The following is a 15,932-nucleotide window of genomic DNA, read 5'->3' on the forward strand; positions in this document are numbered from 1 at the left end:
GTAACCAAGATGAGAAAAAAGGAGAGATAAGTAGATAGTATGTTTGAGGAAAAGAACCTGGATGTTTTGGCTCTGAGTGAAACGAAGCTCAAGGGTAAAGGGGAAGAGTAGTTTGGGAATGTTTTGGGAGTAAAGTCAGGGGTTGGTGAAAGGACAAGAGCAAGGGAAGGAATAGCACTACTACTGAAACAGGAGTGGTGGAAGTATGTGATAGCGTGTAAGAAAGTAAACTCTAGATTGATATGGGTAAAAGTGAAAGTGGATGGAGAGAGATGGGTGATTATTGGTGCTTAATCACCTGGGCATGAAAAGAAGGATCATGAGAGACAAGTGTTTTGGGAGCAGCTGAGTGAGTGTGTTAGTAGTGTTGATGCACGAGACCGGGTTATAGTGATGGTTGATTTGAATGCAAAGGTGAGTAATGTGGCAGTTGAGGGGACAATTGGTCTACATGGGGTGTTCAGTGTTGTAAATGGAAATGGTGAAGAGCTTGTAGATTTATTTGCTGAAAAAGGACTGGTGATTGGGAATACCTGGTTTAAAAAGAGAGATATACATAAGTATATGTATGTAAGTATGAGAGATGGCCAGAGAACATTATTGAATTATGTGTTAATTGATAGGTTCATGAAAGAGAGACTTTTGGATGTTAATGTGTTGAGAGGTGCAACTGGAGGGAAGTCTGATCATTATCTTGTTGAGGCGAAGATAAAGATTTGTAGAGGTTTTCAGAAAAGAAGAGAGAATGTTGGGGTGAAGAGAGTGGTGAGAGTGAGTGAGCTTGGGAAGGAGACTTGTGTGAGGAAGTACCAGGAGAGGCTGAGTGCAGAATGAAAAAAGGTGAGAACAGAGGACATAAGGGGAGTAGGGGAGGAATGGGATGTATTTAGGGAAGCACTGATGGCTTGTGTAAAAGATGCGTGTGGCATGAGAAGCGTGGGAGGTGGGCAGATTAGAAAGGGTGGTGAGTGGTGGGATGAAGAAGTAAGATTATTAGTGAAAGAGAAGAGAGGCATTTGGATGATTTTTGCAGGGAAATAGTGCAAATGAGTGGGAGATGTGTATAAAAGAAAGAGGCAGGAGGTCAAGAGAAAGGTGCAAGAGGTGAAAAAGAAGGCAAATGAGAGTTGGGGTGAGAGAGTATCATTAAAGTTTAGGGAGGATAAAAAGATGTTTTGGAAGGAGGTAAATAAAGTGTGTAAGACAAGAGAACAAATGGGAACATCAGTGAAGGGGGCTAATGGGGAGGTAATAACAAGTAGTGGTGATGTGAGAAGGAGATGGAGTGAGTATTTTGAAGGCTTGTTGAATGTATTTTATGATAGAGTGGCAGATATAGGATGTTTTGGTTGAAGTGGTGTGTGAAGAGAATGATTTGGTAAACAGAGGAGAGGTAGTGAAAGCTCTGCGGAAGTAGAAAGCTGGCAAAGCTGCGGGTTTGAACGATATTGTGGTGGAATTTATTAAAAAAGGGGTTGACTGTGTTATTGACTGGCTGGTGAGGATATTCATTGTATGTATTGCTCATGATGAAGTGCATGAGGATTGGAGGAATGCATGCATAGTGCCATTGTATGAAGGCAAAGGGGATAAAGATGAGTGCTCAAATTACAGAGGTATAAGTTTGTTGAGTATTCCTGTTAAATGATATGGGAGGGTATTGATTGAGAGGATGAAGGCATGTTACAGAGCATCAGACTGAGGAAGAGCAGTGTGGTTTCAGAAGTGGTAGAGTATGTGTGGATCAGGTGTTTGCTTTCAAGAATGTATGTGAGAAATACTTAGAAAAGCAAATGGATTTGTATGTAGCATTTATAGATCTGGAGAAGGCATATGATAGAGTTGATAGAGATGCTCTGTGGAAGGTCTTAAGAGTATATGGTGTGGGAGGCAAGTTGCTAGAAGCAGCAGCTTTTATCAAGGATGTAAGGCATGTGTACGAGTAGGAAGAGAGGTAAGTGATTGGTTCTCAGTGAAAATCGATTTGCGGCAGGGGTGCATGATGTCTCCGTGGTTGTTTAATTTGTTTATGGATGGGGTTGTTAGGGAGGTGAATGCAAGAGTTTTGGAAAGAGGGACAAGTATGAAGTCTGTTGTGGATGAGAGGGCATGGGAAGTGAGTCCGTCGTTCGCTGGTGATACAGCTCTGGTGGCTGATTCGGGTGAGAAACTGCAGAAGCTGGTGACTGTGGTAAAGTGTGTGAAAGAAGAAAGCTGAGAGTAAATGTGAATAAGAACAAGGTTATTAGGTACAGTAGGGTTGAGGGACAAGTCATTTGGGAGATAAGTTTGAATGGAGAAAAACTAGAGGAAGTGAAGTGTTTTAGATCTGGGAGTGGATTTAGTAGCAGATGGAACCATGTAAGTGGAAGTGAGTCACAGGGTGGGGGAGCGGACGAAGGTTCTGGGAGTGTTGAAGAATGTGTGGAAGGCAAGAACGTTATCTTGAAAGGCAAAAATGGGTATGTTTGAAGGAATAGTGGTTCCAACAATCTTATATGGTTGTAAGGCATGGGCTATAGATATAGTGTTTCCAACAATATTATATGGTTTTGAGGCATGGGCCATAGATATGGTTGTGCAGAGGAGGGTGGATGTGTTGGAAATGAGATGGTTGAGGACATTATGTGGTGTGAAGTGGCTTGACCGAGTAAGTAATGAGGGTAAGAGAGATGTGTGGTATTAAAAAGAGTGTGTTTAAGAGAGCAGAGGAGGGTGTATTGAAATGGTTTGGTCACATCGAGAGAATGAGTGAGGAAAGATTGGCAAAGTGGATATATGTGTCAGAGGTGGAGGGAACGAGGATAAGTAGAGGTGTAAGGAGAGAGTTGAAAAGATTTTGAGCGATCGGGGCCTGAACATACAGGAGGGTGAGAGGCGTGCAAGGAATAGAGTGAATTGGAATGATGTGCTATACCGGGGTCGATGTGGTGTCATTGGACTGAACCAGGGCATATGAAACGTCTGGGGTAAACCATGGAAAGGTCTGTGGGGCCTGGATGTGGATAGGAAGCTGTGGTTTCTTTGCATTACACATGACAGCTAGGGACTGAGTGTGAACGAATGGGGCCTTTTTGTCTGTATTCCTGGCACTGCCTCGCTGTAGCAGGGGATAACGATGCTGTTTTCCTGTGGGGCGGGGTAGTGACAGGAATGGATTAAGGCAAACCAGTATGAATATGTACTTATGTATGCATGTAATGTTTGCATATTTGTATGCATATGTATGTATATGTTGATATTTATGTACATATATGTATATATGAGTGGATGGGCCATTCTTCGTCTGTTTCCTTGCACTGCCTTGCTGATGCGGGAAACAGTGATTATGCATAATAAATGAATATTTCACGTAGAATTGAATACAACAGCATATTTACAGTTGTTGATGTATTGTTTCTCTAATTTTCTCATCTTTTCCCATCTTTAAGAAAGGGAATAGATTCGTTGCCTCTGATTATCAACCTATAAGCATGACATCTGTTGTGGGGAAATTTCTTGAATCAATTTTAATGGATAATATACGGGAACACTTGGAGAATCATGATCTCATTAGGGATTCTCAACATGGATTTACAAAAGGGAAATCATGTCAAAGTAGTCTTCTCTCCTTTTTTGATAATAGTATTTGAAACTGTCGATCAGGTAAGTTATGATATTGTATACGTAGACTTAATCAAGGCTTTTGATAGAGTACCTGATGAGCATGTGCTTAGAAAAATAGTGGCACATGGCATTGGGGGTTGTGTATTTAATTGGATTAGGGTTTGGCTCTGCCAGAAAATAGAGGATATGCATCATTGGAGTTACATCGGACTGGGGCAATGTAGCCATTGGTGTTCCTCAGGGGTCAGTCTTGGGACTGCTTTCGTTCCTCATATATATTAATGATTTAGATATGGGAATAGGCAGCAAGTTCAATAAATTTGCCGCTGCTACAAAAATAGGGGCCGTAATTGACTCAGATGAAGATTCAGTGAATTTGCAGAGGGACTTGAATAGATTATCAGAATGGGTGGGTACATGGAAAATGGAGTTCAACATAGATTATGCAAAACACTTAGTGTAGGTAAAGACAGGAACACTGATTACAAACTGGACAGTATTACTATTGGTAAAACAGAATGCAAAAGATATTTTGGATTACTGGTGAGCAAGGATCTTAAGCCGCAGCAACAATGTATTAAAGTGAGTAATAAGGCTAATAGGGTGTTAGGGTTCATTAATAGGACTATTAGCAATAAAACTCCTAGAGAACTACTGCGACTTTATCTTGCAATGGTGAGACCACATTTAGGCTCCATACTGTGAAGCTGATGTAGATTGTTTAGAGAGAATACAAAGGTGAATGGCAAAAATGAGCTCTGGAATTAGATATCTCACTTATGAAAAAGGTTAAAAAGACTGAATTCACACTCACTTAAGAGGAAGAGGGCTAGAGGGGATATGATTGAAGTCTTTAAATGGGTGAAGGGCATTGCTAAAGGTAACATGAATAGTGTTCTTAGAATAGCACCACCAGATAGGGTAAGAAATAATGGATTTAAATTAGATAAGATAGATTCAGGTTGGATGCAGTATATATTGGTTCGGGAATAAGGTAATAGCTTTATGGGACAAGCTACCAAGTACAATAATGAAAGCTAGGTCTTTAGGTAGCTTTAAATGAAGGTTGGATGTATTTGTGGATTCAGGCTGTTGGTTGTAGGGTGGACAGACTCAGGACCTGCCTAGCATGGGCCAGTTGGCCTCTTGCAGTGTCCTCACTTCTTATGTTCTTATGTTCTAAGTAAGTAAATCCTTTGGTTACTTTAACTGTAGATTAGGTTGCCATATCTTGTCATCCTTGTGGTGCTCTAACATAATCTGTAACATTTCAGCCCTGGTAATTTTAATTACCGGAAGAACGAATTGATATCTGGTGGCCTTAGTAGTATGAAATCAGCAGTAACATCTTTATCCAAAAAGTATAATGAAATTCGGGAGGCTATATCTGCAACCAATACCCCAGTTAGAGGGGCAGTGCATAGGTAAGGATGATATATTCTGTGTATCAATAGCCTTTGAGTTATGTTCCACTTTTAGAAAAGGTCATCCCATACAAAATTTCCAAATGACTTGTTTGATGCACACCATGTTATTTGATATCCTTGATGCAAGTTTGAGTAGCGAATAACTTCATTTTATGGACACTTTGGCATTTTCCAATGTATTTGATTTTGGATGTGTTTCAGCTAGAACATCAGCCTGCCAGTGACTAGCTTCCTTGATATTTGTTTATTTGTTTCAGCACAAGCATCAGCCTGCCAACAACCAGCTTCCTAGATTATTACTTTCGGTAAATCTTAGTGTGGGCTTTAGAAGTGTTTTCATGTTCATGTAATTGTTCCTCTGTTTAGCTACTTTTTAAATATATGAAAATTATTTAGTGGGTAACATTTACAGGTAGATGGACCCACAGTCATCTCACCATGGTACACCTAGAGTAGTTAACTCTGTCATCTAGCCAAGTGAACCAACTAATTATGAGTGGGATGCTGCCCTAGTATTAGCGTATGCTATGTGTTTTTGAATTGTACCTACACTGTAGATGTATTTAAACTTAACACCTAATTAACTTTGAATTATGCTTTTCAGTAGCTCATCGTGAAAAATGGACTACAGTAATAACTTTTATGGCAATTGCAGTTGCATCAGTGTTTGATTTTATGTTGTTCATGGTATCCCTTATAATGCAGGTGTATTATAGAACTAATCTTGTTCTGAATTTTTGATCGTTTGAGGATGGAATGGCTTGCTTATTTTTATGTTATAAGGCATGAAGCAAAACACTATATTCATATGTAATCTGTCTTTGCTGATATGATATATTGTTGTACTCACTGATGCCACAGCAGTGAAGTTAAAGAAAAATTCATACTAATGGGCTCTGTAAGAATTCTGAGAGAAAAGCTATACTGATTTCAAATGTAAGTTTTTATGAGTGAAGTTCTCACCTATTTTGCCTGAGGTTCTTGGTTGAAGACTGCTTATTCCTATCTTTGAAGATGTACCCCTAGGGAACCCAGCTGTAGAATTCATACTTCTTTCTTTCTTTCAAACTATTCGCCATTTCCCGCATTAGCAAGGTAGTGTTTAGAACAAAGGACTGGGCCTCTGAGGGAATATTTTCACCTGGCCCCCTCCTCTGTTCCTTCTTTTGGAAAATTAAAAAAAAAAATCAAGAGGGGAGGATTTCCAGCCCCCCGCTCCCTCCCCTTTTAGTCACCTTCTACTACACACAGGGAATACGTAGGAAGTATTCTTTCTCCCCTATCCCCAGGGCTTTATAAGAATTCATATAGAAAAGTTATATTAATGACAAATCCAAGTTTACATGAGTACATCTCATGGCTATGATGCTATAAGTTCTTAGTATGAAGACTTATTACTCATACCTTAAAAGGCACACCATATTGTCATACAGCTGAAAATATTTACTCTATCTTACTTAACTAGTACAGTCACATTACTTCCCATTGTAACTTGATAAAAAGTAGTCACTTTACTCCCAAGTGTAACTTGGTAAAAAGTGTAATTATATTACTCCTCAGTGTAATTTGTAGTCAGTTTAGTCATGTTACTCCCCAGTGAAACTTGGTGATCAATATAGTCACATTACTCCCTCATCTATATCTACCTATCTGTATCTCTGTTGCTTGTACCCTTTAGGAACTTCCTCAAGGGGATGGACACAGCAAAAGCATCTTCATAACTGGTGACCTCCAGTGCCACTTTTTAGCCTTCAGTGTCTCACCCTCAGCAGGCCATTGGTAGAGGGCAACTGTAGCACAGTGTTTTCAGTCTCATACCTAATGTTCCTACCATCTACTTCTACCTACTATTTCTACCTAATGTTCCAAGCTATTACTTTTACCTCATGCTTCCACTTAATATTCCAACTATTGCTTCTACCTAATGCTCCTGTCTAATGCTCCACCCTAATACTACTAGCTGGTGCTCCTACCATTTTGTCAAAAAGCAGGACTAGCACATAGTGCTTGCCTTAGGAAAAAAATATAGAGGTACAAGGAATGGGTTTTGAGTTAGATGTTGTCAGGTGTTATGTATGTCAAGGAGAGACTGTATGTTTGTGGACAGAATTCCAGCAGTCCATGTGTGGGTGAGGTAGAAAGAAAAACTTCATATCCAAAATGAGCAGCTCTCTTATCCATTATTGCACATATGTCTTGAACATTGGCATATTTCATATATGGTGAACATGAGCTAAACTTTTATCGAGTTTGTTTTACCATTGACAACAGTACACGCACGGGTGATGGTGATGGTGATGAGGACAGCCTGGATGGTTTTTGGAGCAGAAGAGAGTCGGCAGATGTACAAGGTGTGGCACCACTTGAAGATCCAGGAGCCATCATATTTGGAGGTATTCATTTGTTTATTATGTCTCTAATAACAGATGATGAAGGCTACTTGAACACTAGCTTAACTGACTTAAATTGCATTTTTTCTCCCCTAATTGCTGTTTCCACCTTAGTGAGATAGCATCATCAGAAACAAATGAACAGTGGCTTCACTTACACACATCCACTCTCAAGCTTACATGAATAGTGCACCTAAACCTGAGCCTGTCAACTACAGCCTAGCCCTACAGACCACCCCATAGTTTTATTTTCACAGCTTACCTTCCTTAGTCAGGTCCATTGATAGGAAGTCACCCTTTCATATACCTTATCAATTCAGGGCATGGTGTCCAGTGCACACCTCTTGCTCTCTGGGATGTTCAAGCCCAGTACCCCAGAGTCTTCTTTACTCCATCCTCCTATCTCCTGCTGTCTCCTCCTTTCCCATATTCCTTCCATTTCTGACACACATACACTTCTGATCAGTCTTTACTTTCTCTTCCTTTCCTTACACCTGAACCTATGTAGTACACCCTGGTCAGCCTTTTCAATCACACCCCTTTCTTATGCTGTCTTTCATTACACAATCATTTCTTCTCATGTCATATATTACTCTCCATGCCACCTCATTCCAAACACACCACATCCACCTCCCTGTCATCTAATAGAGCAGTCCTTTGAAATATTTGCCTGTTCTCATCCCATCTTTATCTTTGTCTGATTACACTGAGGCAGGGCTGTGTGATTTCACCATGGCTGTTTAACAAATATATAGATGGAGTGATAAGAGAGGTGCAAGCAAAGCTAGGGAAAGGGGATACAGAGTGTAGCATTCAGTTATGGTGGTTAGTGACAAGCCTCTTTTGCAGATGATACTGTGCTGTTTGTAGAGTGAAGTGGAGTTGCTGAAAGCTGTAAGTGTGTTTTATGATGTGTTTGAGGGTAGGCAAGTGAAGATAAATGCGCTTAAAAATAAAGTAATTGTGTTTCAAAGGAAACTGAGTGAAAGTATAGATTTTGGAAAACTGTAGAGTGATAGAAGAATGTGTACTAACCTTAAAAGTATGGGTGGAGAAAGACTGTAAGTGTTAAGAGAATTTAAGCTTTAGGGAGCTGTCTTGGGTGAGTTTGTTGAGAGCGAAGAATAGATAAGGGAGAGAGAGCATTACAGGGTAGAAGAGTCACTGGGTCCCTTAAAAGAATGATGAGGGGTAGAGGTGTAAGTGTGGATGTGAAGAAGGGATTAAGGGACAGCATAGTTCTCCAGACCAATATGTATGGGGCCAAAACACAGACATGGAATGAGTCACAGAGGTAAAGAATCCAGGCTGTAGAAAACATGTATTTTAGAAGGGCATATGGTATGATTAGATGGAATAAAAAAAGAAATGAAGGGACGTACAAGAGATGTGGTATGGCAGGGAATGAATTGTGGAGTGATAGAGTGGTTGAAGCATAATATTTTGAGATAATTTTGTCATTTAGAAAGAATGCAAGATGGGGAGTTTACAAGGAGAGTGTATGACAGTACAGTTAAAGGGGTTGGTGTGAGAGGAAGATCACCTGTGACTTGGGGAAATAGCGTAGGAGAGTACTGGAAGGAGAGACATGGTGGAAGAATATGTGGAATTAATGATGAATTGTCTGTATAGGACATTGAGGGATTCTTTTTTGTCCAAATGTGGTGCCACAATGTGTTCTGAAGGCATTTAGTATGTGTGTTGCTTTTGTGTTGATGTTATTGGTGTTGGTGTTTTTTTCTTTTTTTTTAGGCAATCAGTCACAGACAAAAGTCCGCTTCAAGGCTGGGCCCTAATTGAAATATAGAGAATTATGAAATAGGGAAAGAAAAGACAAGGAAAAGTATTTGTGAATTTTTGAGGAAATGAAAGACCTTTCTTTTGAAATGTGCCAGGTCATAGTTATTGGGAAAGTTGTGAGAAGGTAGAGATTTCCAAAGCTTTAACTTGTAGGGAACGAAGCCGGTGTCAAAACAGCCCACCCGTGAGTTGCTGATTGCCTCACAATAATCATGTAATGCAGCAGCTTGTTGAGTATTGCATAGTCGGGCTAGTGGTGGGGCACACAAGCAGCCAACTCTCAGGAGGAAAAGCCAAAGTAGTATCTATAGAAGAGGGAAAGTGAACCAGCATTGCAGCTTAGGGCAAGGGGGACAAGTTTGAAAGATACCCTGGAACAGTTTATAGGTCGGACTGTTTTTGACTCAACTCTGTCATGTTAGGATACAGAGCTAGAACCATTTCAAATGTGAGAGTAGTACTCCATACAAGGACAGAGTAGTACTCCATACAAGGACAAATCAATCCCTTGTATAAACAGAGCAACTGTTCAGAAGAGAAGTTTCGACATCTAAACAGGACACCCAGTTTCTTATGAGGCATAATGTGGGCTTTCCGGGAAAGAGTGGATATTACAGTAATACCAAGTATGTTCATTAGTCAAGAGGTGGAATTACAGAACCATCAAAGGAGAATTAAGAGTTGTGAGGAGTTTTCAATAGAGATGGGTAGAAATTTGGTCATGGAAGCATTACACTTAACAAGCTTTTGTGTACCTCACTGAGATACCATGTCCAAGTCTGAGTTTATTGAGGAAGCTGTGTCAAGATGAGATGCATATTGAGTGAGAGAAGAGGGAGCACAATTGAAGGATGTGGATGAATGCAGTGTTGAGTTATCAGCATATGAGAGAATTGGATTATTCGTGGAGAGAAAATCGTTGAAAAAGGAGAAAGTGTAGGGGACAGGGCAGATTTTTGAGGGGCACCACTGTTGATGTAGTAAAGGGGGGAGGCTGATCCATCAACAGTCATAGAGATGGTTCGGTTGGAGAGGAAGCTAGATATGAAGAAGCAAAGTGAGGAAGGAAAGCCAAAAGAGGGGAGCTTAGAGATGCCACACCTTGTCAAAAGCCTTAGATATGTGTGGGAGATACTGACCTGGTTCAGCCAACTGAGACCACTTCATCCTCTATAAACCACATTGCTCCAATTTGCTCTGTCCCTTGGATGCCTTATGCCTCACACTTTTAAGCCTCAAGCCTTCATAGCTACTTCCAATCCATCCTTCCACTATTCCTTAGTATCCCCCTTTTCCTTGTTCTCCTCTCTCATCCTTATATGACCTAAACATTTCAGCACACCCTCTTCAACTCTCATACATGCTCTTCTTGCTTCCTCACCTCTGTCTTACCCTATCATCTCTTATTTAATCAACCATCTTCTCATCACATATTGTCCTCATACATTTCTTTTCGAACACATTCACCCTATCCCTTACATTTTTGTCTAAGGCCCACACCTTTCTTCCAAACAGCACTGACAGGACTACTATATCATCAAGCGTACCTATCTTTTCACTTGTAGACATTGACCTCTCTTTCCACACATTTTTTAATGTACCTAAGACCTTTCCTACCCCCTCACCCACCACATGGCTCACCTCAGCTCCCATGGTTTCATTCACTGCCCAATCCACTCCAAGTTATCTAAAACACTTCACTTTAAGTTTCCTCCAAATGAACTCATATTTCAAATAAACTGTTTCTTTTCATTGTTAAAACCTAATAACTGTTCTTTTATTCATAAATACTCTCAGCTTCCTCTTTTCACTTACTTTCTCATACTTAGGCACCAACTGCTGTGGTCTCTGACTTGAATCTGCCTCCAGTACCATATCATCAGAAAGAACAACTGACTCACCTCTCAGGCTCCCCACCCCCAGGAGACTGCATACCCACTCCTGTCTCTTAGACTCTTGCATTCACCTCCCTCACCAATCCATCCACAAACAAATGGTGCAACCTTGTTGACATCACACACCTCTGCCACAGACCCACCTTTACCTTGAATCACTCACCATCCACCTAATTATCACATGCCTTATTCTCTTGATAAAGACACGTCGCTGCTTCTCATAGGTTTCTTCCCACATCATACATTAGTAACACCTTCCTCACAGCATAATTCTTTTTATTTATCTATACCTTTAATGCCTGTTCCAACTGGAACTCCCTCAAGGGGATAACCACGACAATAGCAACTCCATAACTATTGAACTCCAGTGTCACTTCTTAGTCTTTAGTGCATCACCCTTAACTGGCCACTTGCAGAGGGCAACTCTAGTGCAGTGTTTGCATAGGCTGATACCTATTGTTCCTACTGACTACTTTCACCTAATGCTCTTGCCTAAATGTTCCTACCCACTGCTTCTATATACTGCTCCTACCATTTTGCCAAAGGGCAGGGCTAGTGCATAGTGCTCACCACAGGGAGATCTAGAGTTAAGAAGAATGAGCTGTGTGAGTTAAGTGTTGTCAAGTTTAATGTGTGACAAGGAGAGATTGTATGTTTGTGGACAGAATGCCAGTAGTCCTCGTGAGGGTGAGGCAGAAAGAAAAGACAGCTGCCTAGGTCAGAGAAATGCAGCTTGACAGCCAATCAATTGCTGCCTCACTATGCAGCTGTCACTAACCATCCCGATATCCAGGTGAGTAATACTGGTAATATACCTCCCTGGTTGTTGGCTGCCTAAAAACTACTACCTACTACAAAGCATAGATATCAACCCCATAATATATGCTTTCTCCTGATATGTAGATGCTACCTACAGATCCTTCTGTTTCTCTTGAGTATTTCTCACACAAATTCTTCAAAGAATACATGATCCACTTATCCTATATCACCCTAGAAACCATATTTTTCCACCTCCGTTTGATGTTCTATTCATGCCATCATGCTCTTAGTCATCACTCTCCAATGCAACATACCAAGTACTCTCAAACTTGCACTTTCGTAATTTGAGCATTCACTTTTAGGTGTGGTGAGGTGGGTTGAACATATAAGGAAATGTAGGTGATAGGTATGATAGTAAATGCAGTTTGATTGACAGACCTGACCAGACATAATTTGGATACATGGAGGGGATGAGCTTAGGAAGACTGGGTAAAAGTTGTTATGTCAGAAGTGGAGTGAGGAAGGGGAAGGGGGAGAGTAAGGAAGAGATGGAAGGGTGAAGTGAAGAAGGATTTAGGGTATCAGGACCTGAACATTTGGGAGCATAATAAGCATGCACTGGATAGGATGAATTGGATCACAATGGTATGTGGGGGCAATGTGCTATCAGTCAGCTGGGCTATGTGATATGAAATTTGCAAGATAAACCATGGGATAGTCTGTGTGTCTTGGCTATAGTTGGTAAGCTTTGGTTTTGGTACATTGCTCATAACAGCTTAAGGAGTGGATGTTTGCAAGTAAGGCTTTTGTTCATTTCTTCCTGATGCTACTTCATTAAGGTGGATGAAGCAGTTGGATATAAAGAATGTATGTAGTTATCAATCTTTAAGTAGTGAAGTTTTCTTTGAAACAATTTTTTGATCTAACCAGTGTATGGATTTGAAATTCCTTTCTTTTCTAATAAAGAATAATCTTGTGCCTCTTGTGCAATATTTGTTATTAAGATTTACTTGCAGGAATAGGAGCCAGTGCCGGAAGTGAAGGAGAAGCTATAGCAACGCAGCAAGATCTCTTTCCTCCCCTTGGCTGGGATCCTACAGGCCCATTCTGCTTAGGTCTTTGGCTCACATCTTGTACACGGTGCCATAATTGTGCTGCACTGCTCTATGATGAAGAAATCATGGCAGGGTGGCGTCCAGATGACTCTAATCTTAACACTAAGTAAGCTAGTTATTCTCTGCATTAACTGTGCTTTGTTTTTACTCGTGAACTCAAATCAGATAGTTTGATATGCCATTTTATTTATTGTAGGAATATTTCATGATAAGTTTATCATTATTACTGCAGGGGTAAGTGAAGACTTTTGTTGTGGCCACCCTCTTGATGGAAGTTCCAAAGAGCATGAGTCTCAGAGATAGATAGATAACTTGCAGGACTCTAGATTTCCTTGTAGTGAGTGCTATGCACTAGCCCTGCCTTTTGGCAGAATGGTAAGAGTGATAGATAGAAATAGTAGACAGGAACATTAGATAGAAAAATTAGATAGAAGTAATTAGTGGGAACATTCTCTGGAAGCATTAGGTAGAGGTAACAGGTTGGTAGACACATTATGTACAAGTAGTCATTAGAAACATTAGGTAGAAGCCCCTGGAAACGATGGGCTAGATTTGCCCTCGGCAAGTGGCCTGTTAAGTGTGAGGCACTAAAGGTTAAGAGCAACACTGGAGTTCACATATTATGGACCTTCTTTTGCTGTGGCCACCCTCTTGAGGGAGTTCTCAAAGGGAATGGTTATCAAAGGTATAGGTAGAGAGGGAGATGCCGCATGCATATACGGTGATCATAATGATTAATGGTGCGCAGACTTTCTTCAGATGGAAATCTATGGGAATAGTGGTACCTCCTTTTTCTCAGAATACTGCATTTATAGACATTAAGTTAACAGTAAGGGAGATATACTGTTTAGAATAAGGCCTGTTTTGATTGACATAACATGGAAATTCAAATATTCTTTTATCATATTTTTATTATTCTTTGTTGCTGTCTCCCACATTAGCAAGGTAGCGCAAGGAAACAGATAGAAGAAATGGCCCAACCCGCCCACATACACTTGTATATACATACACGTGCACACACGCACATATACATTCCTATACATTTCAACGTATACATATATATACATACACAGACATATACATATATACACATGCACATAATTCATAATTGCTGCCTCTATTCATTCCCGTCGCCACCCCGCCACACATGAAATGACAACACCCTCCCTCACATGCGCGCGAGGTAGCGCTAGGAAAAGACAACAAAGGCCACATTCGTTCACACTCAGTCTCTAGCTGTCATGTACAGTGCACTGAAACCACAACTCCCTTTCCACATCCAGGCCCCACAAAGCTTTCCATGGTTTATCCCAGACGCTTCACATGCCCTGGTTCAATCCATTGACAGCACATCAACCCCGGTATACCACATCGTACGAGTTCACTCTATTCCTTGCACGCCTTTCACCCTCCTGCATGTTCAGTCCCTGATCGCTCAAAATCTTTTTCACTCCATCCTTCCACCTCCAATTTAGTCTCCCACTTCTCATTCCCTCCACCTCTGACACATATATCCTCTTTGTCAATCTTTCCTCTCTCATTCTCTCCAGGTGACCAAACCATTTCAAAACACCATTCTTTTGCTCTCTCAACCACATTCTTTTTATTACCACACATCTCTCATAGGTGCAACTGGAGGGATGTCTGATAATTATCTTGTGGAGGCTAAGGTGAAGATCTGTATGGGTTTTCAGAAAAGAAGAGTGAATGTTGGGGTGAAGAGGGTGGTGAAAGTAAGTGAGCTTGGGAAGGAGACTTGTGCGAGGAAGTACCAGGAGAGACTGAGTACAGAATGGAAAAAGGTGAGAACAATGGAAGTAAGTGGGGGAGGAATGGGATGTATTTAGGGAATCAGTGATGGATTGCGCAAAAGATACTTGTGGCATGAGAAGAGTGGGAGGTGGGTTGATTAGAAAGGGTAGTGAGTGGTGGGATGAAGAAGTAAGATTATTAGTGAAAGAGAAGAGAGAGGCATTTGGACGATTTTTGCAGGGAAAAAATGCAATTGAGTGGGAGATGTATAAAAGAAAGAGACAGGAGGTCAAGAGAAAGGTGCAAGAGGTGAAAAAGAGGGCAAATGAGAGTTGGGGTGAGAGAGTATCATTAAATTTTTGGGAGAATAAAAAGATGTTCTGGAAGGAGGTAAATAAAGTGCTTAAGACAAGGGAGCAAATGGGAACTTCAGTGAAGGGCGCAAATGGGGAGGTGATAACAAGTAGTGGTGATGTGAGAAGGAGATGGAGTGAGTATTTTGAAGGTCTGTTGAATGTGTTTGATGATAGAGTGGCAGATATAGGGTGTTTTGATCGAAGTGGTGTGCAAAGTGAGAGGGTTAGGGAAAATGATTTGGTAAACAGAGAAGAGGTAGTAAAAGCTTTGAGGAAGATGAAAGCCGGCAAGTCAGCAGGTTTGAATGGTATTGCAGTGGAATTTATTAAAAAAGAGGGTGACTATATTGTTGACTGGTTGGTAAGGTTATTTAATGTATGTATGACTCATGGTGAGGTGCCTGAGGATTGGCGGAATGCATGCATAGTGCCATTGTACAAAGGCAAAGGGGATAAGAGTGAGTGCTCAAATTACAGAGGTATAAGTTTGTTGAGTATTCCTGGTAAATTATATGGGAGGGTATTGATTGAGAGGGTGAAGGCCCTCTCAATCAAGGTTATTAGGTACAGTAGGGTTGAGGGTCAAGTCAATTGGGAGGTGAGTTTGAATGGAGAAAAACTGGAGGAAGTGAAGTGTTTTAGATATCTGGGAGTGGATCTGGCAGCGGATGGAACCATGGAAGCGGAAGTGGATCATAGGGTGGGGGAGGGGGCGAAAATCCTGGGGGCCTTGAAGAATGTGTGGAAGTCGAGAACATTATCTCGGAAAGCAAAAATGGGTATGTTTGAAGGAATAGTGGTTCCAACAATGTTGTATGGTTGCGAGGCGTGG

The 15,932-nt window shown here is 40.9% G+C and overlaps 1 protein-coding gene across 6 annotated transcripts in view; it reads left to right on the forward strand.

Moving 5' to 3' along the window:
* Nucleotides 1-15,932, forward strand: part of Crag (DENN domain-containing protein Crag) — a 346,089-nt gene that overhangs the window by 238,401 nt on the left and 91,756 nt on the right. For 3 of the 6 annotated variants that reach the window (XM_071666288.1, XM_071666291.1, XM_071666292.1), the window contains 4 exons: nucleotides 4,881-5,030; nucleotides 5,291-5,338; nucleotides 7,305-7,426; nucleotides 12,894-13,098. In XM_071666288.1, coding sequence (XP_071522389.1) covers nucleotides 4,881-5,030; nucleotides 5,291-5,338; nucleotides 7,305-7,426; nucleotides 12,894-13,098 — 525 coding nt within the window. The remainder of the gene's footprint in view (nucleotides 1-4,880; nucleotides 5,031-5,290; nucleotides 5,339-7,304; nucleotides 7,427-12,893; nucleotides 13,099-15,932) is intronic. The other 3 variants (XM_071666294.1, XM_071666290.1, XM_071666289.1) reach the window with 1 other exon arrangement.

Source organism: Panulirus ornatus, chromosome 11 (genome assembly GCF_036320965.1).
Source record: "Panulirus ornatus isolate Po-2019 chromosome 11, ASM3632096v1, whole genome shotgun sequence".
Lineage (NCBI taxonomy): Eukaryota > Metazoa > Arthropoda > Malacostraca > Decapoda > Palinuridae > Panulirus > Panulirus ornatus.